The 25,196-nt window shown below is 38.9% G+C and overlaps 3 protein-coding genes across 7 annotated transcripts; all 3 read right to left on the bottom strand.

The window, feature by feature from the left end:
• Positions 1-1,232: 1,232 nt before the first annotated feature.
• Positions 1,233-23,402, bottom strand: LOC141592852 (F-box protein CPR1-like). 3 transcript variants are annotated; one of them, XM_074413722.1, is made up of 3 exons: positions 2,192-3,407; positions 1,610-1,678; positions 1,233-1,513 (listed from the first exon to the last, which is right to left on the bottom strand). In XM_074413722.1, the coding sequence occupies exons 1-2, from the start codon at positions 3,358-3,360 to the stop codon at positions 1,639-1,641; spliced, it is 1,209 nt and encodes a 402-aa protein (XP_074269823.1). In that variant the 5' UTR covers positions 3,361-3,407; the 3' UTR covers positions 1,233-1,513; positions 1,610-1,638. The 3 variants fall into 3 exon arrangements, with proteins under 3 accessions (XP_074269823.1, XP_074269822.1, XP_074269821.1); XM_074413721.1 differs by lacking the exons at positions 1,610-1,678; positions 2,192-3,407 and adding exons at positions 21,585-21,653; positions 22,152-23,402 and having other exon boundaries at positions 1,256-1,513; XM_074413720.1 differs by lacking the exons at positions 1,233-1,513; positions 1,610-1,678; positions 2,192-3,407 and adding exons at positions 20,935-21,337; positions 21,585-21,653; positions 22,152-23,402.
• On the bottom strand, positions 7,994-10,853 carry LOC141592851 (F-box protein CPR1-like). Its single transcript, XM_074413719.1, has 3 exons — positions 9,950-10,853; positions 8,982-9,050; positions 7,994-8,358 (listed from the first exon to the last, which is right to left on the bottom strand). The coding sequence occupies exons 1-2, from the start codon at positions 10,606-10,608 to the stop codon at positions 9,011-9,013; spliced, it is 699 nt and encodes a 232-aa protein (XP_074269820.1). The 5' UTR covers positions 10,609-10,853; the 3' UTR covers positions 7,994-8,358; positions 8,982-9,010.
• On the bottom strand, positions 12,911-16,317 carry LOC141592853 (F-box protein CPR1-like). Of its 3 annotated transcripts, XR_012521228.1 has the most exons (4): positions 15,060-16,317; positions 14,410-14,478; positions 13,902-13,942; positions 12,911-13,242 (listed from the first exon to the last, which is right to left on the bottom strand). XR_012521228.1 is itself a non-coding variant. In XM_074413724.1 (3 exons), the coding sequence occupies exons 1-2, from the start codon at positions 16,220-16,222 to the stop codon at positions 14,439-14,441; spliced, it is 1,203 nt and encodes a 400-aa protein (XP_074269825.1). In that variant the 5' UTR covers positions 16,223-16,317; the 3' UTR covers positions 12,911-13,242; positions 14,410-14,438. The 3 variants fall into 3 exon arrangements, 2 of the variants coding, with proteins under 2 accessions (XP_074269825.1, XP_074269826.1); XM_074413724.1 differs by lacking the exon at positions 13,902-13,942; XM_074413725.1 differs by lacking the exon at positions 13,902-13,942 and having other exon boundaries at positions 12,911-13,212.
• Positions 23,403-25,196: the final 1,794 nt, after the last annotated feature.

Below are 25,196 nucleotides of genomic sequence, written 5' to 3'. Positions count from 1 at the left end.
CACAAAAAGCGGAAATAATCTACAACGATAAAAACATGTCATAATGCAGAAACAAATACTTACATTCACAACAAATGACAATGCAACTAACTCCGCAACTACATGTACTGATGCACCTATGTAATTAGAATTTGCATTTGAAGATTGTAACAATTAATGAGAGTGTAACATAAGTTTGCATGGCGGAATTACCGGGCAAATCTCCTTTGGCATAGACCTCATTTTCTGCAATATGACAAATATATCACTTGCAGTTTCATTAGTTGCATGCCAAAGGTGATTCTACCCAGTTATGCATCCATGCATTTAACCTTGATTTTGTGAATAAACTTGTTCATGTATTTATACATTCTATTGAAAAAAAAAACAGAGCATTAAAATTAGCATATCCTTAAGAAAACACATATTCCACAACACTCGAGTCAACACCAATTTACTCTAGACATCCTCGAACAAAAAATGAGTAGAATCTTTTTTCAAAAAAAAAAAAAAAAGGAACAAAATCTAGGAACTTTTCCATTTAGTAGGATATACTGATGGCACATTATTTTTTTGATGCATATATACTGAAGGCACATTCTCTACTTGCTTCTTGTATGCTAAGGTCCTAGAAAATGTGCTCTTTAGAGTCTATTTCTGAGGCCGATATGACGATATGTCATGTGCAAAACCTCGGTATTAAATTTGGGTGCGACTCCTTTAGGACCGAGGTTGAATTGGGTAAATTATGCATTCAATTACAGTACAGCATTGTAAGGACTAGTAGGGGGCGTATCACACATATGTTTAGTAATAGCAATAATAATTATGTTGTACCATACAAACGGTCTCAAACCCGGACTATTGATGTTGGAAATATTATGGTTCAAAATCTCGGTATCAATCCTAGTTATAAGTATAATCGGTTTTTAATCGGTCGTGGCGAAAATCGCTGTAATTTTCATTGATTCCACGGGCGATATCTTGTATCGGTAAAGTGAAAAACCGATACAACTCGACTGATACGATACATCTCGGCTGAGATTTTGAACCATGTTTGGATTTTTTTTTTTTTTTTCGACAGTAGTAAAAAAACGTAACTAGTTGTACACTTGTACACAACAAAGCAAAAAGGGAGAACGTCTCCCACTAATCTAGTGGGAGACATAATAGGGATAAAATAAATTCAGTGGATCCCCCACCCTTATCATGTGAGAGGTCTTTCAATAACGCTATTAAGTGACCGTCTATCCGGAGTTTTTGTGAACCTGTTAATCCTACTGAAAACAGGTAATTAGTGCTATCACAACAAATTATTCCTTCCAAGTTCCAAGCATAGTAAACAGCAAAAAAAACCATAGAGATTAATTGATTCATGTTTACGAGCAAGATCATACTTATACCAGCAGGCATTGCTGCTAGATGGATGATTAACAAATGTCTACGGAGAGTTATTCCAAAAAAAGCGATGGGATAAAATTAACAGCTTCACCAGCCGCGAGTCCTAGAAAACAGAGTAGTTACCTCAAAAGTCCTGCAGATTACATACGACGGGATTAAACTAATTAGTTTGTTTTAATTCAATGACATTTAAGCAAGGTATGGAGGAAAAAAGTATATTGCCAATTACCTTTCATAGTTCTTAAGTTCCTTCAGTTATCACAGCTTAAACTTGAATCCCGAAGACAGAAAATCGTCCCTGACGAAATAAAGGACAAGATTTAGGGGACGAATGAATGCAGAGGCATGGACGGCCAAGATCATAGCAATGTCTAATAACAAGCCATATAGTGTAATAACACAGCCGATTCAGCAGCAAACGATATATTTCTACTCCGACTCTCAGAGTAAGGGTAATAAGAAGTAATCAGCTGTCCACTGTCTTAAGAAGAGCCTCAATGCTCCTGCCTATGGCGTGTTGGGGGTCGAATGTATGTAGCATTAACCCTATGTTAAAAGCAAGTAGAGACGGTTTCCAAATGACTCGTGACTAAATGTATTAAAATGCATCGACAATGTACTAAGCTAATTATTTGATTTATGCAAACTGAACAGCCAAAATGCGTCTATATCTATAAATACCCGTCCCAATCATTTGTTTAACATTGATTAAAATAGCTGTCACAAAGAATATACTGTAAAAGATAAACAAATGATTGAGTAATCGAAAATCAGAAAACACAAAAGGAAACATAATATGAGTAGCTTTTACTTCTTAATAGTCTTCTTCCTAGCAATAGCTCCTTTCTTCTTTGAAACCGAAACAAGGCTATCCACACAGGTAAAAGCCACATGAGGAGAATCCTCGAGTCGAAGCCCTAGAACCGAAACTCTCTTAATCTTTCTAGTCACCAAATCATACCACCCAAACCAAGCACCATCAACCTCAATCAACACACTCTTCTCGTCTTTCGAGTAAGTAACAAGCCTAAGATACATACAATCCTTATCAATCTCCTTCTTTCGAACCCTAAACAGCTTAACCCACTTACAGTCTTTCAATTCCCACACATCCGCGTACAAAAACTTACGGTTGTAAAGTGGGTCGCCCATGAACTTACTCGGGTCTACCTTATGCTTTTGGTAATTCACAACCAGGCATAAACACCCGCGTAAATTTCTCAAACTCATCGTCATCTTACCATATTCATAACTATCTAAATCGGGATGATCGACAAGCGAAAACGTATTAGTCCTAAGATCGAAACATTTCAACAACAGCATAGAATCCCTCGAAATCACGACAAAACACAATGTCGATTCAACAGCAATAGCATTGGTTCGCTGAAGAGAATATAAGACGGTCTCATCGTAAACCGACTTCCAAGAGTCATTCCGCATACTATAAACAGACGACTCGCGACAAAAACCCGAACCCTCGTCAAACCACTGAACCAACCTAACAACCTTGTAATCATCCGTAACACTATCATACCCAAACCCGAACACCTCCACAAGCCCAAACGCAAAAGCCGGTTCACGAGACGGAGCAGGAGGGATTAAACGATGCGTTTTGTTTGACGGGTTGAATAAAAACACGGTTTTTTTAGGGAAGTCGGAAATAAGGAGAATACCATGGACGCTTTCGATTAGTTCGACAGGGGGACGGTGAGGGAGGTTATTTAAGGGATGGGTTACGATATCGAAGCGGAGTTTGATGTCGGATATGGCGGAGGAGAGGAGGGAGTTGTTGTTGGTGACGATGATGTTAGAGTTTACTAGGGTTTTGGTGAGGTGAAGTTTGATGAACTTTGAGGAAGATATTAGGGAGTTCCATGATTTTGAGACGCATTTGAAACGATGAAGGGATTTAACAGGGAGTTTTGTGAGGATTTCTGTGATGAGTTCTAATGGTAGAGAATGAGATGCCGCTGCCGCCATTTTTTGGTGTTTTCAAGTTTCGTGAAAAACCTTGCAAACAGTTTTGAGAATGAGAATGGTTGGTTTACAAGTAACAACTAACAAGTAACCGGGTAACTACTGTATTTCTAATCTCTAGGTGGGCTTTAGACTTAGACATGGCAAACAGATCGGGTCGCGTCGAGTTCGTGTTCGTGTTACATGTAAACGGGTCACAAACCCTTCAAACCAAAACCCGACCCGTTTAAATTTCGTAACGTGTTTGTGTCGACCCACTTACATAAATGGGTCGTGAAGTCTCAGCCCTAACCCGCTAATATCGTGTCGGGTTCGGGTCGTGTTTTCGTGTCATGTCAATATTTGGAAAGGTTAAGTATATTTATGTGATGAAAGATAAAAAAAATTAGGATTAATATATTAAACAAGTCATTCGTGTCGGCTTCGTGTTTAGAGAGCTCAACCTAAACCCGACCCAATTAAATATCGTGTCGTGTTCGTGTCGACCCACTTACATAAATGGGTTATTGAACCTCAACCCAAACCCGTCAATTTCGTGTCGGGTTCGTGTCGTGTTATTATTTGCCAGCTCTAGCTTTAGTAATTATAGGACCAATATTCTCTCATGATCCATTTCTTTTTAACGGGCCTGATCGTATTTTAATTTCATTCAATGGCTTCAAATTTGTGCATCAAAATAAAGAGAAAATGGATGTGGAATAAAACCTACCCCGTACTAGAGAGAAAATGGAGAGAAAGAAAATAGAGAAGATCCTTACACCTTTTAAAATCCACGAACTCTCGAAGCGGATTTATACAAGATTTTGCGTAAAACAAGGTTTTCAATAGTACCTCTAAGTGGGAGGAAGTAGGAACTATCCTACTCCAACAATGAAATTGAGGGTTCACTAGTGAATACACGAGTGTAAAACTGCGTCACTAGTAAATTAAGGACCGCGTAAACAGGTTACAGGTCAGTCTTATTTGGGTTGGGTCAGTTCGGGTGTGTCATAGTATCGGATTAGTTTACGTCGGTCAGTTATTTTGAATTTGAAGTCTGTCTCGGTGGTGGTCTCATTTTCGGCTCAAACAAGTTTTCACTATTCCATCATCAATCGTCAAGATGTCAAATTTTGTCAAAACTCTTCATTATCCCTCGTTTAGATTCGGTACACACATCCGAAATTGACTTGACCCCAAGTGACTTGACCAGACCAGAAGTAACACGCATACTTCCCGGTTAACCCATTTACCATATCTAGAGCATTCACTTATATTTTACTCTTTGTGAAAATAAAAATAAGGGATATTCTACATGGTACCCCTCAATTTTTTGGCTTTCTACATGGTACCCCTACACTTTTCAAAACATACATGGTACCCCTAATTGTTGTCATTATGACTAAGTGTACCCCTAAACTTTATTTTCCGTCAATTAAACTCAGTTTTAGGCGTTACGTGATTACTTGGACGTGTAACCAAGCTTGCCATTTATCATCCCATGACATAAGGACTCTATTAGGCTCAAATATCCATCTTTGGACGTGATAATTTGGCATGGGATCAATAAATTTTGCGTCAAAATTTTTTAGCCCATATATATCAATAAATATTAGCATCGAGATGGATATTGAGCCTAATAAAGTCCATATGTCATGAGATAATAAATAACAAACTTGGTTACGCGTCCAAGTCATCACTTAATGCCTAAAACTGAGTTTAATTGACGAAAAATAAAGTTTAGGGGTGTACTTAGTGATAATGACAACAATTAGGGGTACCATGTATGTTTTAAAAAGTGTAGGTGTACAACGTAGAAAGTCGAAAAGTTGAGGGGTACCATGTAGAATATCCCTAAAAATAATGGTGGTGCTGGAAAAAAAATAAAATTAACTCATTTCCATGAATGAAAGCATCATATAGCAAATAGATTCCCAAATACACAAGGACAAAACCGAAAACAAAAATTAAAATAATGTCAATACTTGTTCGTATCCAAAAAAACGAGTATTCCGTATAGCTCAATCCAGTATGCACCATAGGACGAACGCTTGACCAAATTGGTCGCACCTTATTAGTTACGGAGTATAACAGTACTTCTTACTCAACAATGCGTAGATTCCAATCTCACGTGATCCGACATTGGCTCAACTCTAGTTATATTATACCTGATCTAAAACAGTAGAAATTTACGAAGAGGAACTTAACTGAAGCTTACCTGCTCAAATTTCAAATGCAGGCTCTGCCATTTACTGGTGCGATAATTAGTACGTAATGAGAGGATAAGACCGGTAATCCTAAGCTTTCGAGTGGCTTAGCTTGTGTGAACAGAAGAACCGGACTTGGTCAAGGAAATCCAACTACTAAATGGTACTCCTACTAAACAGCTAGTAGCCGCAGATCATAGACGCGCCATGGAGCGTGATGTATACCTGGCTGCATTAAACGGGAATGTCTCTAAACTATGCCGGCTTAACTGAAAACAGCAGAAAACACCAATCGAAAATAATGTCCTTTGTGTTCATGTTGGGAAGCCACTTGACAACAACAAAACATCAAAGGTAACAGTGTGTAAGCCTACAATTCATCCAATATGTTACGGATGAAACTGTGGATGATTCAGGGTTATTGGAGACGAACGACTAAGGAGACACCCTATTGCACCTTGCTGTCTGGTTTTGGCATACGGATGCTGTTCTACAGTTTCTAGAAAGGGCTGAGGGGTTTGGGTTCCTAAATAAAGCTAACTACGGCACGGACACGGTTATTCGGGGTGCACATATACTGATGGCACATTCTCCACATGTTGCGTGCATAGTAAGGTCCTAGAAAATGTGCATTGAAGTCTATTTCTGATGCCGATATGGCAATATGTCATTACTATCTCAACACGGTTTCAGCAAATCTCAGGTCATTGGGTCAATTGGGATTTAAGAACAAATCAATTTTAGACAATTTTGGTTCCCGGGTCAACCTTTCGAGCCAGGTACAACAAAACTGTCGTTCAAGTCTTCGGAGACTGGTAGCAGCCTTGCTTGTGACCCGGTGCAAAAAATTAGAACGGAGTAGAAACATAAGAGTCTAAGAAACAAACCTTATAGGCTAGGAGCAGCTTTGTATGTGTGGACAGTGGGAAGAGACGAAGGCAATCAAAAAAAAATCGAAGATGTTCCTTCAAAAATATTATCTCAGCACTCAAGATTCACCAAACAAGGCCGTGAGTCCGTGACACAACTCACACAGGCAAACAATGCCAGATAGCTCAATTGAACTCTCATCCTCCTCTTCTCAAACGATCCACAATCAAATGGTAATGAACAGCTGGTGGCGCCAGCTAGTACGAATGGTAGACGCAGCATGGAGCATACCTGGCTGCAGAAATCGGGAAAGTCGAGAAACTATGGTGGCTTAACTGACACACCAGATGACCAGAAAACTCCAATCGGAAACTATGTCCATGTTCATGTTGGGAAGCCAATTAAGACAATCAAAGGTAATTTAACAGACAATGTTAACCTACAATTTGTCCAATATGTTCTGGATATAACGACAAAGGAGATACAACATTACACCTAGCTGTCCGGTTTGGTCACACCGATGCTGTTCCAAGAGTTTTTAAAACAGGTTGAGGTGGTCAGGCCCCTGAATAAAACTAACAATAAAATGGACAATAAAAACAAGTCATATAATACAGAAGCAAAGACTCATATTCCTAACAAATGATAATGCAACTTCTTGACCAGCCGTTTACAACGGTGAGCACCCCGATTTACACCACCAAGAAAAAACAATTGACAAAGCAACTATCCCATGAGTGCATGCACAAATATAACTAAAATTTGCAGTTGAAGTGTGGAACAATTAATTAGTGTGTAACATAAGTTTGCATGGCGGAATTGCCGGGCAAATCTCCTTTGGCATAGATCTCATTTTTTGTATTGTGACAAATATATCACTTACAGTTGATTAGTTGCATGCCAAAGGTGATTCTACCCAGTTATGCATCCATGCATTTCACCATGATTTTGTGAATAAACTTGTTTCTGTATTTATACATGCAATCGAAAAAAAAAACAGAGTACTAAATTAGCATATCCTTACAAAAAACATATTCCACAACATTTGAGTCAACACCAATTTACCCTAGACATAGTTGAACAAAAGTGAGTAAAATCCTTTTTTTTTTTTAAAATGGAACAAAATCTAGGAACTTTTCCATTTATTAGGATATACTGATGGCACATTCTCTACTTGCTTCTTGTATGCTAAGGTCTTAGAAAATGTGCTTGTTTAGAGTCTATTTCTGAGGCCGCTATGTCATGGAAAAAACCTTGAAATTAAATCTGGGCGCAACATACCTTTAGGATCGAGGTAGAATTGGGTAAATTATGCACTCGATTACATAAAAGATTCTAAGGACTAGTAGGCTCTATTTCTGGGGCACACTAATATCTCAAAATACAAACTGAAAACATTCATTGTATAATATCCGATCAAATCGCATATCATACATATCATTTAGTTATAGGCTTATAGCTGTTGTAGTTGTGATGTACCACACAACGGTCTTAGACCAGGAAAATAATCTTGGAAAGTATGTACAAAACACAATGTTGACATCAACTATGCAAAGCAAAACTGAAGGTGCATAAGCCGGTTAATACTAATGAAAACATGTATTTAGTGCTGTCATAACAAGTGTTCTTTCACAAGCATAATAAACAACCAGAACCCACAGAAATCTACGGATTTAGATGTCTAGCTGTCTACGAACAAGATCGTACTACGAGTACTACACCATTAGGGAATGCAGCTAAATGAATACAAGTTACGGAGTCCTAATTACGTCTACAGAAACTAGTTATCAGAAAACAAATCTCTACCGAGAGTTCTTCCAAAAAAAAAGCGACAAACTAGAATTGGCACCTGGTGCATCACACGATGTAGCCACCGTAGCCCAAGTGCAATCGCCAGCTCTATCAGCCGTAACTCCTAGAAAACAGGGTAGTTACCTCATAAGTCCTGCAGATTGCAAACGACCCGAGGCTAAAATCAGTAAATTTGTTTTAACACATTGACATTTAGGCCTTGTTTGGATAGGAAAAAAAAGGAGAGAAAGGGAGGGGAGGGCGGAGAAGGGAAGGGAAAGGGAGGGAGAATGGAGGAGGTGATTTTCCCTCCAAATCTAGCCTATGTTGGTGGGGAAATAATTTGTCTTGTACGAGGGAAATGGAGGGATCCATTTTCCCTACCCTCCAAATCCTTCTACCTTCGTTTTGCTAACCAAACAATGCATTTTTCATCCTTCCAATTCCCTCTACCTACGTTTTGCTAACCAAACAATGCATTTCTCATCCTTCCAATTCCCTCCCCTCCCTTTTCCTCCAAATCCCTCAATCCAAACACACCCTTAGGCAAGATTATGAAGTTCAAACTCACTTAAGTTGATAACAACACATGATTTTTGGCGAACACTTCACTCAAACTTAATAGTGTCTCAGCTAATCTGCAGTATGCAGAGGCCAGAGCTGTTGGTACAATACAGGGGACAATGCGCTAGTACTCCATTAAGTGATAAGTATAATTTGTTTTCTCATAATGAAATACTGATAAAATATGGAGGTAAAGAGGATATTGCAGATTACCTAACATAGTTCTCAAGCTCATTCAGTTGTCAGAGCTTAAGCTTGAATCCCGAAGACAGAAAATCGTTCCTGAGCAAAGAAAGGACAAAATAAGGTGGATGAATGTGCATAAGTCATAACCATGGACTTACAAGATCATAGCAATGTCTAATAACCAGGAGAAATGCAAGGTATGTGAATTATAAAATGTATGGGTCAATGCTACTCAGGGTTTTAAATCTCGGCCGAGACGTATCGTATCGCCCGAGATGTATCGGTATCGGAGGCCGCCGATACGAGATATCCCGAGATGTATCGGGTAAATTGAAAAGAAGAAAGTATCGGCCGAGACGACCGATTTATAACGTGTATCGGCCAACTCGGCCCGATACAGCCCGCGATGAACCCGATATGAACGAGTTATAACTTGTACTGGCCAAGTTTTTTAATGGAAAGCTCTTAGAAATTGTATAGCATTGATCAAATTAATTATCCTAAGTAGAATTAATCTTAACTTTATATGAAATAGTCAATAGATGATGAAATATCTACAAAAGCTTGTAAAATAAATATCACCGCGATAATTGCGATTCGGAGCGCGACGGCCGAGTCGTGGACGATTCCGCGACTCCGTTACCGCGACCGCGATCGCGACCGATACCGCTATTTAAAACCCTGATGCTACTACGATTACACAGCCAATTCGGCAGCAAACTCTAGTAACACAAGATCTACATTCAGCGTAATTAAGAAGAGACTTTTCTCAAAAGATCCATGACGAAACATGTTAAAATGCATCGACAATGTGTACTCTATGATATCGGAAGCATAAACAGTTTAACCTATCGTATTCTATCATATTCCATTCCAAGGTAGTAGGCCAACTATTTGATCTACACAAATACAACAACATACACACACAAGACTCCTGCAATTCATAGAAACAAAACTTCAAAAGGAAACATAATAGCAGAAGATATAGATTTTACTTCTTAATGATCTCCTTAGGCACCTTGTTTTTTTCTTCCCCTCCCTTTTTTCCTTCCTTCTCCGACACCACCTTGTTATTCACAACCGAAACAAGGCTCTCCACATAGGTAGAAGCCAGATAAGGTGAATCCTCAACTCGCAACCCTTGAACCGGAACTCTCTCAATCTTTTTAGTCACCAAATCATACCAACCGTACCAAATACTATCAACCTCAATCAACACACTCTTCATATCTTTCGAGTAAGTAACAAGCCTAAGATACTTACAATGCTTATGAATTTCATTCTTTCGAATCCTAAACAGCTTAACCCACTTAGACTCATTCATTTCCCACACATCCGCGTATAAAAACTGATGGTTTTGCAACGGGTCGCCCATGAACTTAGCTGGGTCTACCTTATGCTTCTGGTAATTCAAAACCAGGCACAAACACCCGCGTAAATTTCTCAAACTCATCATCTTACCACTATCGCTATCAAACTCGGGAAAATCGACAAGCGAAAACGTATTAGTCCTAAGATCAAAACATTTCAACACATCAGAATTACTCGAAATCACGACAAACCACAATGTAGAATCAACAGCAATAGCACTGGTCTCCTGAAGAGTATATGAAACCGTCTCATCATTAACCGATTCCCAAGAGTCATTCCGCATACTATAAACAGACGCCTCCCTATCTAAATACCCGAAAAATTCCCACTGAGCCAACCTAACAACCTTGTAATCATCGGTAACACTATCATACCCAAACCCGAACACCTCCACAAGCCTAAACCCAATATCATGAGCCGGCTTCTGAGACGGAGCAGGAGGGACTAAACGTTGCGTTTTGTTTGACGGGTTGAATAAACACACGGTTTTATTAGAGGAGTCAACAATGAGGAGGAGACCATGGACGCTTCAGACTATGTCGACGGGGGGAATGTGAGGGAGGTTATTTAAGGGATGGTTTACGATATCGAAGCGGAGTTTGACAGTGGATATGGCGGAGGAGAGGATGGAGTTGTTAGAGATGATGATGATTTTGTTGTTGGTGTTAGAGATTAGGGTTTGATGAAGATGTTGTTTGATGAACTTTGAGGAAGTAATTAGGGAATTCCATGTTTTTGAGACACATTTGAAACGATGAAGGGATTTAACAGGTAGTTTTGTGAGGATTTCTATGATGAGTTCTAATGGTAGAAATGCCGCCATTTTTGGGGGTTTTGAGTTTCTTCTTTCACTGTTTTACTTCAATTTCAATTGGGACTTCGGGGCACCTTGCAAATGAGTCAATCGAGTAGGATTTGGGTCAACTAAATTTCTGGTTTTCGGGTTTAGAAGACGGTCGAGTTTTTTTCGGCCATTTCTACTTTCTAGGTGTGTTATTATAAAGTTATTCGGGGATAGAGAACAGTAATCAGTATGGGTTTATCGGGTCGGGTTGTATAGGTCGGGTGAATTCGGGTGCAGGTCAGTATGCAATAATAATTATTTGAGTTGAGTTGCATAGGTCGGGTCCTTACTTTATTATTCTCTACCATCTACGAAAAAGTATTTTAATAAAAAATAAATAAATAATTGTTCCGATACTCCGAAAACAAATCACGCAACAACTAGAAAGATATTCTACTCAATTAAACCTCAAATTATGACTGAGATAAACAAAATTGACTTGAGAAAACAATTAGTACATGTAATCAAATAAGTAATTATTAAAAAATAACGCAGATTATCCCAGTAAATTAAACAATTCGTATAATTCCGAGCATACGTAAAAATCCAGATTAGGGTTTGAGAAGGAATATTATTCACCCAATTTGTGTTTGATAAGCACATACGGAGTACCTTTTAATGTTGTCAATGATGCTTGATGATTCATCTTGAAAATGGCGCTTGATGATGCAAATAATGGCGGTGATTGATGAATGCTTTGAGGTCTTACGAAGGTTTTTTTCTATTGTAAAGCAAGCCAAAACTGTTCACAAACATGTCAATCGGGTTGGGTTCGAGTCCGATTGGTTCCGGCGGCCGGGTCACTTTCGGCCTTTCGAATTTGTAATAATTTAGGTCAAATTGGAATGGAATGGATTGGATTGGGTCCTTTTGGAATTTAGATCATTTATTTTTCGGAAATTTCCTATGCTATTCCAAACTGGGCAGATTACACAATATACCTCATTTTAAGTTTCTATTTATGGTACCCTTGTATTTAGCTATTTCTTTCCTAAAACACCCTTTGACAAACTTCCGTCATAAGTCACAACGCCGTTACTCCTATGAGTAATTAGATGAGTAATTGAGCATATTATGTTATTTGTGTTTTGTTATTTAGGTATTAAATGTTACTTTATTAGATAAAATAAGGATTTAGATTTGATGAAATGTTAGTGTATTATTAGATAAAAAAAGTCACATCGGAGTAACGACGTTATGACGGAAGTTGCCAAAGGGTATTCTGGGAAAGAAAACATGTCATAGGTATGCAACTACAAATAATAATGGCTGATAACTCAATTCAACTCTCGTCCCCCTCTTCCCGAAATGAACCACAATTAAATGGTAATGAGCAGCTGGTAGCAGCAGTAACTATGAATGGTAGACGCGGCATGGAGCATGACGTATACATCGCTGCAAAAAACGGGGAAAGTCGAGAAACTACGATGGCTCAACTGGAAACACCAGAAAACTCCAACCGGAAATAACGTCCTTCATGTTCATGTTGGGAAGCGACTTGAGACCGTCAAAGGTAATTTAATGGACAATGTAAACCTACAATTCATCCAATATGTTCTGGATGAAATGGTAAATGATTCAGTGGTATGGGAGACGAACGACAAACGGGACACCCCATTACACCTAACTGTCCGGTTTGGTCATACCGAGGCTGTTCAAGAGTTTTTAAAACAGGTTGAGGTGGTCAGGCTCCTGAATAAAGCTAACAATAACATGGACACCCTTTTACACGATGTAGCCATTAGGTGATGCAGCTAAATGAATTACAAGCAGAACCTACAGAGATCCATGGATTCAGATGAGTACTACGCCAGTCGCCATTAGGTAATGCAGCTAAATGTATTACAAGTTACAGAGTACTAATTACGTCTACAGAGAGTACTTATCTGAAAACAGATCTCTACCGAGAGTTCTTCCAAAAAAAGCGACGAAATAGAATTGACACCTGGTGTAGCACACGATGTAGCCAACATAGCCCAAGTGCAATCGCCCGCTAATTAGTGTATGCAGCACTGTTCTTACCAGCTCTATCAGTCGTGACTCCTAGAAAACAGAGTATTTACCTCATAAGTCCTGCAGATTACAAACGACCCGAGGCTAAAATCAGTAAGTTTGTTTTAGTTCAGTGACATATAGGAAAGATTGTGAAGTTCAAAACTTCAAACTCAGTTAAGTTGATAACACACGATTTTTGACACTACAACAAAAAACAACATTCTCCATTCTTCAACAAAATCATGGGGGTATAACATAATCTTCAACTGATCATGGATTCGTTTCCATTCTCGAGTAACCAAAACACCCGGGTTGGTTCTGGTTAAAGAGAGACTCGGGTCAAGCCCATGATCATGGATTCGTTTCCATTCTCGAGAAGCCAAAGAAAAGACAGACACGTTTATTTATAACAGGTCATAGTCTTGAACTATTTTCACAACCTTATAGTCATCCGAGTTGGAGACGTAGGCAAATCCCCAAGACACAATACAATCACAGGAAGTAAAACAGGGGTCGGAAAATTTACGCCAATCGTAACTTACAGGGTTCCATATATAGAAATAATCAGCAGAAAAAGAGGAATTAGCTAAACAAACTAACCCATTACATGAACCTACCAATTGAATCTCATTTCCTTCTTCGCCATGGTTGTCAAAATTGGGTTCTAGTTTAACTAAGCAATAATCAAGAACAACACTATTATCTTGAACAGAAAGAAGATAGAACTTAGCAGCTACCTGAATGAATAGATAGTCTACTGGAGAAGACGGAAGGTGACCTGAAAGACGGGTTTTAAAATGACTATTGGCAAACTCAAAAGAGGACACAGCAGAGCACCAATGTTTCGAAACTGATTTTAGCCAAATCAAGCATTTGATAGGAAGCCTAGCAAGTAACATTATCCCAATACCTCAATGGCTTCCCCAAATAACATTAACACATGACATTTGACGAATACTAAGTTCGCATCTCATATTGCTTCAACCAACTAATAATGCCATCATTGTCAAGACTTTTAACATGAGCAAATACAAAGATGTTTCTACTATCTTAACTTTTTTATCGCTGTGTTTTCAGAGTTAGGCAATAAAAATGTCTCTTCAGCAAATAAACGGAGGCCAGAACTGTCGGTACAATATGACAGACAATATGCTTATATATACTCCAGTAAGTGACAAGTATAACTTGTTTTCTCATCATGAAATACTGATAAAACATGGAGGAAAAGAGGATATTGCTGATTACCTAACATAGTTCTCAAGTTCCTTCAGTTGTCACAGCTTAAGTTTGAATCCCGAAGACAGAAAATCGTTCCTGAGGAAATAAAGGACAAGATTTAGGGGATGAATATGCATAAGCGATGACTTCCAAGATCATAGCAATGTTTAACAAGCCATATAGTGTAATAACCAGGAGAAACACAAGGTAACTAAATTACAAAATAGATACAATTACACAGCCAATTCAGCAGCAAACTCTAGTAACACAAGATCTACATTCAGCAAACAATATATTTCTACTCCGAGTAAGGGTAATTAAGAAGTAATCAATGATCCACCGTGTCGAGAAGCTACAATAGTTGGCCTACTACACATTGTCGACCCTCCTGCCTATGGCCGTGTCAAGAAGCTACAAAAGTAATGTATATAGCATTAACCCAATGTCAAAAGCAAGTAGAGACATTTTCCAAATGAGCCATGACGAAACATGTTAAAATGCATGGACAATGTGTAGTAGGCCAACTATTTGATCTACACAAACATAACCACCAAAATGGGTCTATATCTACAAATATGACTAGAACCACAACAACATACACACATAAGACTCCTGCAATTCATAGAAACACAAAACTACGAACGGAAACATAAAAGCCAGTAAAAAATAGTTTTTACTTCTTAATGGTCTTCTTAGGCCAAGTTCCTTCCATCTTCGACACCACCTTATTATTCTCAACCGAAACAAGGGTCTCCACATAGGGATAAGCCACATAAGGCGCATCCACAGCTTCCAGTCCTTGAACCGAAACTCTCCTAAACTTTTTAGTCACCAAATCATACCAACCGTGCCAATCACAATCAACCTCAATCAACACACTCTTCATATCTTTCGAGTAAGTAACCAACCTAAGAAACATACAACGCTCACGAATTTCATTCTTTCGAATCTTAAACAGCTTAACCCACTTAGACTCATTCATTTCCCACACATCCGCATGTAAAAACACACGGTTTTTGTTACGGTAACTCACAAGCAAGCACACACAGTCGCGCAAACTTCTCAAAGTCATAAATATATTCTTACCACTATCCCTATCCAACTCGGGAAAATCGACAAGCCAAAACGTATTAGTCCTAAGATCAAAACATTTCAACACGGAATCAGAATTATTCGAAATCATGACAAACCACAATGTCGAATCAACAGCAATAGCACTGGTCTCCTGAAGAGTATATGAAACCGTCTCATCATTAACAGATTCCCAAGAGTCATTCCGCATACTATAAACAGACGCCTCCCTATCGAAATACCCGAACAATTCCCACTGCGCCAACCTAACAACCTTGTAATCATCCGTGTTATCATCATACCCAAACCCGAACACCTCCACAAGCTTAAACACAAAAGCTAGTTTAGGAGACGGAGAAGCTGGTTTACGAGACGGAGAATGAGGGACTAAACGCTGCGTTTTGTTTGACGGATTGAATAAACACAAAGTTTTCGTAGAGGAGTCAACAAGGAGGAAGACACCATGGACGCTTCCGGTTATGTTACCAGGGGAACGGTTAGGGAGGTGATCTAGAGGATGGTTTACGATATGGAAGCGGAATTTGACAGTGGATATGGCGGAAGAGACGATGGAGTTTGTAGAGATGATGATGTGGGTGTTAGTGTTGGTGTTAGAGATTAGGGTTTGATGAAGATGTTGTTTGATGAATTTTGAAGAAGTAATTATGGAATTCCATGATTTTGAGACACATTTGAAACGATGAAGGGATTTTACAGGAAGTTTTGTGAGAATTTCAGTGATGAGTTCAAATGGTAGAAATGCCGCCATTTTTGGGGGTTTTGAGTTTCTCTTTCACTGTTGCAATTGCTTGAATTTCAATTATTCAATTGGAACTGCGAGGGTTTATGATCGATCAGAGTCGGGTTGGGTCATTAGGGTTTAGGGTAGACCTTGAAAATGGGTCAATCAGAGTCGGGTTGGGTCATTTTAATTTTGGGGGTTTGCAAGAACGCGGGCTGGATCAATTTATTTCGGATTCAGATTATTTTCAGGTGTATTGTTATGACGTTATTTAGGGACAAAGCTCGAATCAGGTTATTCAAGCCGAATAATTTGAGTCTGATCAGTTTTGCCAGGTAGCAATAACGTCTTACATTGAGAATAACCGATCATGGGCTGTGATTTCTCTTGGCAATGAGGTTTTAACTTCTAATCATGGCCTCGTAGGTTGCCATAGGGGTTGAAATTAATTGATAGAGTCATGAGTGCAGGTGCTTATCATATTTATAACCTCCCAAAACATAGTATTTACGTTAAAATTGTTTGATTATCACTTGAAAAAACAGGAATTAGAAAATCTCGTGATTGCCATATTTTTTTTGAAGAATGTAGAAACGGAAATTTTCACGAGACTTTCAATGTCTATACAATGTGGGATGTGGCTACGATACCTGAACTAAAACATTACAAATTGGTTAAGTTGAGCAATTAAGCAAGCAAAATTCAAAATGTGTAATAATTAGTACGTAATGAGAGAAGATAAGACCGGTTATCCTAAGCTTTCGAGTGGCTTAGCTGGCGTGGAAAGAGAACCACAGGACTAGGAAACCCAATTCTAGACCCCTTTGATTTGAGTCAAACAACGCTTTGACTAAAGATGGAAGTAGACATGTGGGACGTTCGGCCACCACGACCTATGACCCAATTTAGCACAACGCAAGATAGGCAATGCCTAACACAGCACGACACACCATGGGCCGTGCCTAGGCCAAAGAGGATATTGCCTAGGTTACGCACAATACTGCCCACCTAGACACGACAGGCTTTGGCACGCCCAAAATAAAAAAGAAATAAGGCTAAAATGGAGGGGAATTGTTTGGGCATGCCTAAGCATGATACGACACGCCATGGGTCATGCTAGTGCCAGGGCCGTCACCATTTCACCGGCACGTCACGAAACACACATTTTACCCGGCCATGCCATTTTTCTCCTAAGGGCACGGTAGGCCGGCACTCGGCACGACCGACTTTCATCTTTAGGCTTGAGTCCTTGACACAAGCAAACAATGACTGATAACTACATTCAACTCTCACCCTCTTCTCCAAATGAGCAACTAGTAAATGGTACTGAACAGCTGGTAGCTGCAGATGGTAGACGGAGCGTGATGTATAACTGGCTTCTTTAAAATAGGAATGCCTACAAACTACACTGGCTTAACTCGAAACAACAGAAAACACAAGTAGGGAGGTGAGACTCCCCTTTTCCTTGCTGCTTAGGCCTTCCTAGCCCACAGAGGTCCTCGCGGCCAAACCACTCTTCATGAATCTTTCCAATTAACCACAACATAATGTTATTGATAATTATTTCATCTGCCTTATATGTAGACTCGATTCATGAAACTGAGCAAGACCCTCCCTAGGGGAAGGCGAACAAACAATGGTGATAAAAGGGGAAGATGTTGAAAGAGAAGAGACAATCAACAACGTAAGCGGAGTAAAAAGGAAAGAAGAGAGAATGAATTACCTCAAAAAAAAATGGGGGAGACTCAGCTGGTCGTAGCAGCACTGATAGTAACAGTATCCTTCACAGCTGGTTTTACAGTACCAGGAGGACTTGATCAAACTCCCGAGGATGATGATGTAGACATGGCAGTGCTCACTGAGAAGAAATCATTCATCACTTTTATGATATCAGACACAATAGGCTTTATGGTCTCGACTCTCGAGTCTAGCTGTGATGTGTCACTTTGCGATGGCGGGAGAACAGGATATGGCGACTGTTAATAAACTGTCCAAATTCATCCATTCCGGTCTGCAGTATCTGCTGTGGTATCTCAGACCCTTGCCAATATCATCCTAATCATATATTTCATCTTCATCGTCTTCCACACAAGTTTATTTAGACTAAGTTACCGGACATTATGGAACAACTGGACCAAAGAGAGCAAGGGCGTTCCTGTCTATTAAAGATACTACAAACCAGGATCTAGGCATCTAGCTACCCCGCTGTGTACCGTGTTAATACAAGCCCTTATTTGTACCTTGTAATTTAAGTTGTGTTCTTAAAAATGAATTCTAAATTCAAATCCAAGCGTCTCGTTTTTTCTTTCTTAGTTTTCATGCCTATATTTATGCAGAGAACTACACAAAAATGCCACTTTTACATATTTTGCAGTTTAATAAAGTACTTTTAAGGTCCCACAAGCTTCACTTGTATGAATGGATTGTTTGTCCGAGTTTTTATATTTGTGCAATAAAATTAGGGGAAACATGGAATGAGTAAACGATAGCTTTCCGATTACAATAACTATAGGAAAGTGCTCACCACGAGCACCATCACTAATCCGCGGAGTAAATGTGAGAGGTGTGGGTAACAAATGCACACGTATCGTTGAATTAGGACATTAACACTACTTTATAAACGGATGAGAGCGACTTTTCGGTAACCAATGGTAGACGCGGCATGGAGCACGACGTATACCAGGGCTGCGAGAAAATGGGGAAGTCAAGAAACTACGAGTGGCTTAACCGAAACACCAGAAAACTCTAACCGGGAACAATGTCTTTCCTGTTCATGTTGGGAAGCCACTTGAGACAATCAAAGGTAATTTAACGGACAATAACCTAAAATTCATACAATATGTTCTGAATGAACATATTACAATTTACAAAGACACTACTATTCTAGCATGTTAAATCCAAAATTCCAAAAATACATATTACAATTTACAAAGACACTAGAAACTTTCCGATTTTAATTTTCTAGCATGTTAAACTACTATTCTTCTAAGCCGATCTTATAAAATACGACCGTCTCATATACAAACAAAAGAAAATTTTACAACAGTAAAAACAAGTCATATAACGCAGAAGCAAAGACTTATATTCCTAACAAATGATAATGCAACTTCTTGAACAACTGTTTACCTTCTCGTGAGAGCACCCGCAAAGACGGAGATTATAAACTCGTTTTCGATGGTGAGCACACCGATTTACACCACCAAGAAAAACAAATGGCAATGCCACTAACTCCTTAAGTGCATGCACCAATGTAACTAAAACTTGCATTTGAAGATTGGAAATTAGGACCAATCCATTAGAGTGTAACTAAGTTTTGCATGGTGGAATTACCGGGCAAATCTCCTTTGGCATAGACCTCATTTTCTGTATTGTGACAAATATATCACTTACAGTTTATTAGTTGCATGCCAAAGGTGATTCTACCCAGTTATGCATCCATGCATTTTTAACCACGATTTTGTAAATAAACTTGTTTGTGTATTTATATATGCAATGGAAAAAAAACCAGAGCACTAGCATATCCTTACAAAAACCATATTCCACAACATTTGAGTCAACACCAATTTACTCAAGACAGTGTTGGACAAAAGTGAGTAAAATCTTTTTTCACAAAAAAATGGAACAAAATCTAGGAACTTTTCCCTTTATTAGGATATACTGATGGCACATTTTTTTTGGTGCATATATACTGATGGCACATTCTCTACTTGTTGCGTGCATGCTAAGGTCCTAGAAAATGTGCTTGTTTAGAGTCTATTTCTGAAGTCGATACCTCATGCGTGAAAAGTGTGTATATTTTGAGGCAACGTAACAACAATTTTGTGGTACATTGACACCTTCAGGACCAAGGTTGAATGGGTAAGTTATGCATTCGATTACAGTACAAGATTGTATTGCCATTGAAAAGGGTCGTGCGTGTGGGCAGACAACGATAATCCATCATCGCTTCACACAACCATACAATGGTCTTAAACAAGAACAATTGATCTTGGAAATTTTGTACATAACACAGCTTAGAATTGACATCACCATGTTGACATCAATTATTCAAAGCATATAACTTGAGATTGACCTCATCATGCTGACATCGATTATGCAGAGCAAAAAAAGGGGGTGAATAAGCCGGTCAATCCTACTGAAAACTTGTAATTAGTGTTGTCACAACAAGTATTCTTTCACAAGCATAATAAACAACCAGAAGCAGCAGAGATCCATGGATGCATATGTCTAATTGTCTACCATCAAGATCATACTACGCCACTAGGCAATCCAGCTAAGTGAATTACTAGTTACGGAGTACTAACTATGTCCACCGAAAGTAACTAACCCCATGAGTGCATGCACCAATGTCCGCCGATATATAATCTTTGCGAGAAACAAAGACTTACATTCCTAACCCAATGATAATGTAACTAACCCCATGAGTGCATGCACCAATGTAATTAAAATTTGCATTTAAACTGTGGATAATTACTTAAGTGTAACTAAGTTTGGAGGGTGGAATTACCGAGCAAATCTCCTTTGGCATCGACCTCATTTCGTGTATTCTGACAAATATATCACTTACAGTTTAGTAGTTGCATGCCATAGGTGATTCTACATTTCTACCCAATTATGCATCCATGCATTTAAACTTGACCTTTTGAATAAGCTTGTTTCTGTATTTATAAATGCTTTTGAAAAATTCAGAGCACTAAAATTAGCATACTAGTGGCGGTAATTAATTATGCAATGCAAAAGAGGGTGCATAAGCAGGTTTAATACTACGAAAAGCGGTAATTAGTCTTTGTCAAAACAAATATTCCTTCCAAGCATAATAAACAGCCAGAATCATAGATATCCGTCAATTCATATGTCTAATTGTCTACCAACAAGATGGTACTGCGCCATTCGGCAATGAAGCTAAATGAATTACAGGTTATGGAGTACTAATTAAGTCTACAGAGAGTACTTATCAGAAAACAAATCTCTACCGAGAGTTCAAAAAAAAAAAAAAGCGACGAAATAAAACCGACACTGGTGTAGCACGCGATGTGGCCACCGTAGCTCAAGTGCGATCGCCCGTTAATAAGTGTATGCAAGATGTTCTTACCAGCTCCATCGATCGCGAATCCTAGAAACCGAGTAGTTACCTCAAAAGTCCTGCAGATTACGAGACAAGATTGTGAAGTTCAAACTCGGCTAAGTTGATAAGATTCACAAGACAAGATTTTTGACGAATATTAAGCTCAAATATACTACGTCTCAACTAATCATAGCACCCAGAGGAGGCCGAGTGTCGGTACAATACGAGGGACAATGCGCTTATATACTCCCTTAAGTGACATAATTTGTTTTTTCATCATGAAATACTGAAAAGATGGGAGGAAAAGAGGATATTGCTGATTACCTAACATAGTTCACAAGTTCCTTCAGTTGTCAAAGCTTAAGCTTGAACCCTGAAGACAGAAAATCGTTCCTGAGGAAATAAAGGACAACATTTAGGGGATGGATGTGAATTAGCAATGACTTCCGAAGATCATAGAAATGTCGAATAACAAGCCATATAGTGTAATAACCAGGAGAAATGCAAGGTAAATATTACGAAATGCATCGATCAAAGCTATTGCAAGTACACAGCTAATTAAGCAGCAAACTCTAGTAACACAAGATCTACATTATTCAGCAAACAATATATTATCTCAGTGCCTCAATGCCAATGCTCCTACCTAGGGCGAGGCTGGGGTCGAATATATGTAGCATTAATCCTGTGTGAAAAGCAGGTAGAGACTGTTTCCAAATGATCCATGATGATAACGCATAAAGATTTTAACTTTTTCGCTCTATTCTATCATATTCCAAAGTAGTAAGCCAACCAAAACTGATACACACACATAAGACTCCTGCAATTCATAGAAACACGAAACTACAAAAGGAAACATAATATCAAAAAATATACGGAGTAGCTTTTAATTACTTCTCAATGGTCTTCTTAGGCCTAGTTCCTTCCTTCTTAGACACCACCTTGTTATTCTCAACCGAAACAAGGCTCTCCACATAGGTAGAAGCCAGATAAGGCGAATCCTCAACTCGCAACCCTTGAACCGGAACTCTCTCAATCCTATTACTCACCAAATCATACCAACCGAACCAAATACCATCAACCTCAACCAACACACTCTTCATATCTTTCGAGTAAGTAACAAGCCTAAGATACATACAATCCTTATGAATCTCATTCTTTCGAATCCTAAACAACTTAACCCACTTAGACTCATTCAATTCCCACACATCCGCATATAAAAATTGACGGTTATATAACGGGTCACCCATGGCCTTAGCCGGGTCAACCTTATGCTCTTGGTAATTCATAAGCAAGCACAAACACCCGCGCAAATTCCTCAAACTCATCGTCATCTTACCAAAATCATAACTATCCAACTCGGGATGATTCACAAGTGAAAACGTACTAGTCCTAAGATCAAAACATTTCAACACCGGCTTAGAATCCCTCGAACTCACGACAAAACACAATTTCTCTTGAGCAGCAACAGCATTGGTCTGCTGAAGAGAATATGGGACAGTCTTATCATTAACCGACTCCCAAGAGTCATTCCGCATACTATAAACAGACGTCTCCCTACACAAACCCGAGTCAAACCACTGAACCAACCTAACAACCTTATAATCATCCGTAACACTATCATACCCAAACCCGAACACATCCACAAGCCCAAAACCAAAACCCGGTTTACGAGACGGTCCAGACGGAGCAGGAGGGACAAAACGTTGCGTTTTGTTTGATGGGTTGAATAAATACAAAGTTTGCTTAGGGTAGTCAGCAATGAGGAGGAGACCGTGCACGCTTTCGATGATATCAACAGCGGGACGGTGAAAGAGGTTGTTTAGAGGATGGTTTATGATATCGAAGCGGAGTTTGACAGCGGAAATGGCGGAGGAGAAGATGGAGTTGTTGCTAGAGATGATAATGTTGTTGAAGTTGGTGTTCAAGATTAGGGTTTGACGGAGATGTTGTTTGATGAACTTTGTGGAAGTGATTATGGAATTCCATGTTTTAGAGACACATTTGAAACGATGAAGGGATTTAACAGGGAGTTTTGTAAAGATCTCTGTGATGAGTTCTAATGGTAGAGATGCCGCCATTTTTGGTGTTTTGAGTTTCTTCAACTGTAATTGTAATTTCAATTTCAATTGGGAGTTGGGACTTTGGAAGTACTCCGTATTTAGGAGCGGACAATGATTGATGAGTAATATCAGACCTGGCAAATGACCGGCCCGGCCCGAAATAACCCGACATGAACTCAAACTCAAGACCCAAACCCAAATTGACCTGACTTAGTATAACCCGACTTGAATGTTTATTTGTTGCAACTTGATTATTATCTATGAATAACTTCATAATAATTGACCTGAAAAAGACCGACCCGAACCGGACCGAAATAACCAGGCCCGAAATTTACTAGTCCTGATTGAGAAGTTTCCCACACTACTGGGTAAATTTTACGTTTTTTCAATAGCTTTTGACAACACTAGTGGAAAAATACCTGACATAGACTCAAGAGTAGACCTGCAAACAGGCCATTCGGTCGGGTCGGGTGTGTCGCATTGTCAGCTTAGCTCGGGTCTAGTCGAGTTATTTCAGATTTCTAGTCTGTAACAGGCCATTCCGGGTCGGGTGTGTCGCATTGTCAGCTTAGCTCGGGTCTAGTCGAGTTATTTGATTTCTGATCAGAATCGTATGTTAGTCGATTATTTAGGTCAAACGGATCGAGTTAATTTAGATTAGATCATTTTCGGCTCATTGAAAATTTGAAACACTAAAACAATACTGTAATTAAATTCACAAAATCTTATTATAGACGGCACATATCCGTCTATAACTAATGACTGGGCCAAATACAATACCATATTCATATTAGAATGACAAGAACAAGTAGGGTGGTGGGCAATGGTGGCAAAAAAATGTTACCACTTTCAAATTTATTTGCCGTTTTTAGTATAAACGGATATATTCGTTTATAAGCAAAAATTAATGAATTAAATTAAGGAAAGTAGAAAATTAATTACAATTGGAAACGAGCATCAGTACATCACCCCTACAATGAAGTAGAGTTGAGATGACCTCATGACAAAGCTTTCTAGGTAGAGCTCATAGGCTAAAAGCCTAAAACCTAAGCTTTGACTATTCCATCATTACACGTCGAAATGTCAAATTTTGTCAAAACTACTCACTGGTCACTATCCCTGGCTAAATTGGGCACCCACATTAGCTCGAACCCCAAAACGACTTGACTGGACCAGGATACTGCATACTTACGACTTACGAGGTTACAAACCGAATTAACATGCATAGAACCCGGTTAACCCATTTACAAATTTTGTCAAAATTACTCATTATCCCTCGGCACCCACATGGGCTCGAGCCCCAAAATGACTTGACCGGACCAGGATACTTACGAACCAAACTAACACGCATACAATCCTGTTGACCCATTTACCAAGTCTAGACCGCTTATGCATTCACTTTTAGCGCATTTTTGACTTGAAGTCACTTAATATAAGTTCACTTGAGATCCTATAAGTTGATTCGATTGATTCGAGATCCTATAAGTTGATTCGATTCAAATCCTATAAGTTGATTCGATTCGAGATCTTATAAGTTGATTCGAGATCCTATAAGTTTGATTCGATTCGATTCGAGATCCTATAAGTTCAGTTCAGATCCTATACCTCACTTAATTTAAGTTCAGTTCAGATCCTATAAGTTAAGTTCAGTTCAGATCCTATAAGTCCAGTTCAGTTCAGATCAGATAAGTTTCAGTCCAAAAGAACAGGGCCTTACTCTATTCCTTCAAAATAAAATCAATGTTGGTGCTGAAAAAAATACTGATGAATTTAAAACATAAGATTTACAAAAATAAAAAACAAATAAATATTCATATAGCATTCACTATTGCTACCATTTGTGTTACCCCAATGGCACAAGACATCACAACTTCAT

The sequence above is a fragment of the Silene latifolia genome, chromosome 7 (genome assembly GCF_048544455.1).
Source record: "Silene latifolia isolate original U9 population chromosome 7, ASM4854445v1, whole genome shotgun sequence".
Lineage (NCBI taxonomy): Eukaryota > Viridiplantae > Streptophyta > Magnoliopsida > Caryophyllales > Caryophyllaceae > Silene > Silene latifolia.
The sequence above is the reverse complement of the archived record's forward strand: the minus strand, read 5'-3'. Positions and strand labels throughout refer to the sequence as shown.

Coding starts and splice junctions, on each gene's coding strand:
- LOC141592851 (XM_074413719.1), bottom strand. CDS start 10,608: ATGCGGAATGACTCTTGGGAATCGGTTAATGATGAGACGGTTTCATAT. Junction 9,051..9,949: donor CCTAAGGAGATCATTAAGAA/GTAAAATCTATA, acceptor TTCTTTGCTCAG/GAACGATTTTCTGTCTTCGG.
- LOC141592853 (XM_074413724.1), bottom strand. CDS start 16,222: ATGGCGGCATTTCTACCATTTGAACTCATCACTGAAATTCTCACAAAA. Junction 14,479..15,059: donor CCTAAGAAGACCATTAAGAA/GTAAAAACTATT, acceptor TTATTTCCTCAG/GAACGATTTTCTGTCTTCGG.
- LOC141592852 (XM_074413721.1), bottom strand. CDS start 23,338: ATGGCGGCATCTCTACCATTAGAACTCATCACAGAGATCTTTACAAAA. Junction 21,654..22,151: donor CCTAAGAAGACCATTGAGAA/GTAATTAAAAGC, acceptor TTATTTCCTCAG/GAACGATTTTCTGTCTTCAG.